The 1673-nt window shown below is 36.4% G+C and overlaps 1 protein-coding gene across 3 annotated transcripts in view; it reads left to right on the forward strand.

Moving 5' to 3' along the window:
• Positions 1 to 1673, forward strand: part of LOC107061822 (protein NLP7-like) — an 8996-nt gene that overhangs the window by 2075 nt on the left and 5248 nt on the right. The window contains exon 3 of one of the 3 annotated variants that reach the window (XM_015311705.1): positions 782 to 853. The exons of the other annotated variants lie outside the window; for them this stretch is intronic. Coding sequence (XP_015167191.1) covers positions 782 to 853 — 72 coding nt within the window. The remainder of the gene's footprint in view (positions 1 to 781; positions 854 to 1673) is intronic. 3 annotated transcript variants of the gene reach the window in all.

Raw genomic sequence — 1673 nt, forward strand, 5'->3', positions numbered from 1 at the left:
AAAAGGTAGAGGTAGACCAAAGAAGTACCGGGAGAGGTGATTAGATAAGATATGGTACAATTACAGCTTATTGAGGACATGACCTTAGATAGGAAGGTGTGGAATACACAAATTAGGGTAGAAGGTTAGTAGGTTGGAGAATATCCATACTAGTAGTTAGGAGTGCTTGTTGCCCAACCGAGTAGTCCTACGACTACTCTCTTGTTCTCCGATTTCTATGACTATTTGTTATTTCATGTAGTTTGTTTTTAGTAGTCTTTTTGTTGCAGTACTATTATGTTCCTATCTGTTGTTTTGTTACTATCGTTTGTCTATTGTACTTTCATTGTGTCTTTCCTAGCCTGTTTTTTCCTTGAGCCGAGGATCTATAAAAAACAACCTCTTTATCTCACCTCTGAGGTTGACGTAAGGTCTGTGTATACTCTACCCTCCCCAAACCCCATTGTATGGGACTACACTAGGTATGTTGTTGTTGTTGTTGTTGTATGAGGCTTACCTTAAATATATTCTGGCTAGGATGATCACTTTCTGTCTTCATCATGATATCTGTAGGAGTTAGGCCATAGACTTGAAATCAACACTTTCTTGGAAGATAGATGAGGTTGGAGGCATGGTCATATGCTTGAATTTAGACAAAAAAACAAGTGTGCCACTTTGGTTGTGCGAATACATGTCTAAATTGTTGGATTTCAACCAAAGGACATTGGTTAATTACTTTTGTTTATATTCTGTATTTACTGTTTGAAGAAGTCGATAATCCTTGTTTGTTTTTCCATCATAGGGGTTGAATTCCAAATCATTTGGGTTGTATAGCATTTGTAACTCAAGGGACATGCTTTATGGACTTTCAGAGGTATGGTGTTGTTGTTTTTTTAATTTTTGTGTAACCAGGCAATATAAATAATGTTAGAAATTGAGATATTTCTAGATGTCTTTTGTGTAATTGTTATTTTCTTAAATATTATGTTAAGTATGTAAGGGAAAGGTAGTCCTTGTTTTATGGAATATATTTTGTAAGAAAGTCAATAGTAGTTAGATATGTATGGTCCTCTACTAACTTTGGAAAAGCTTATGTAGATATATGTGTGTATGCCTTTCTTAAAAGCTGAATATGAATGGAAATTTCTGCTGCTGAACCTTATTTTTTTTTCTCTAAAAGTTTCAAATCCTAATAGTGGTATCAAGAGCCCTTCTTCTTGAGGGATCTGTGAAGGCAAGAAGGCTAAGGTTTTTTCTTCTTCTAAGGTGAGAGCTGAGCAGCAGTAACATGGCATCCGACAGCTTCTTAGGTGCAGACCCTCCTATGTTTACAGGAGAAAATTATCACATATGGGTGATAAAGATGAAGGCTTATCTCAAAGCTCTTAGTCTATGGGAAACAATTGAAACTGAAGATGATCCTCTTCCACTTGGACCAAATCCAACAGTTGCACAAATGAAGATTTATGAAGATGCGAAGTCAAGGAAACCCAAGGCTCTCACATGTCTTCATTCAGCACTTTCAGATGTGATTTTCACAAGAATAATGGCTTGTGAAACACCTAAAGAAGTATGGGAGAAGCTAAAAGAGGAGTTCGATGGAAGTGACAGAGTGAAGGCTGTCAAACTCTTAACTCTCAAAAGAGAATTTGAGATGTTAAGGATGAAAGAAGGAGATACTGTGAAAGAGTATT

The sequence above is a fragment of the Solanum tuberosum genome, unplaced genomic scaffold (assembly GCF_000226075.1).
Source record: "Solanum tuberosum cultivar DM 1-3 516 R44 unplaced genomic scaffold, SolTub_3.0 scf00168, whole genome shotgun sequence".
Lineage (NCBI taxonomy): Eukaryota > Viridiplantae > Streptophyta > Magnoliopsida > Solanales > Solanaceae > Solanum > Solanum tuberosum.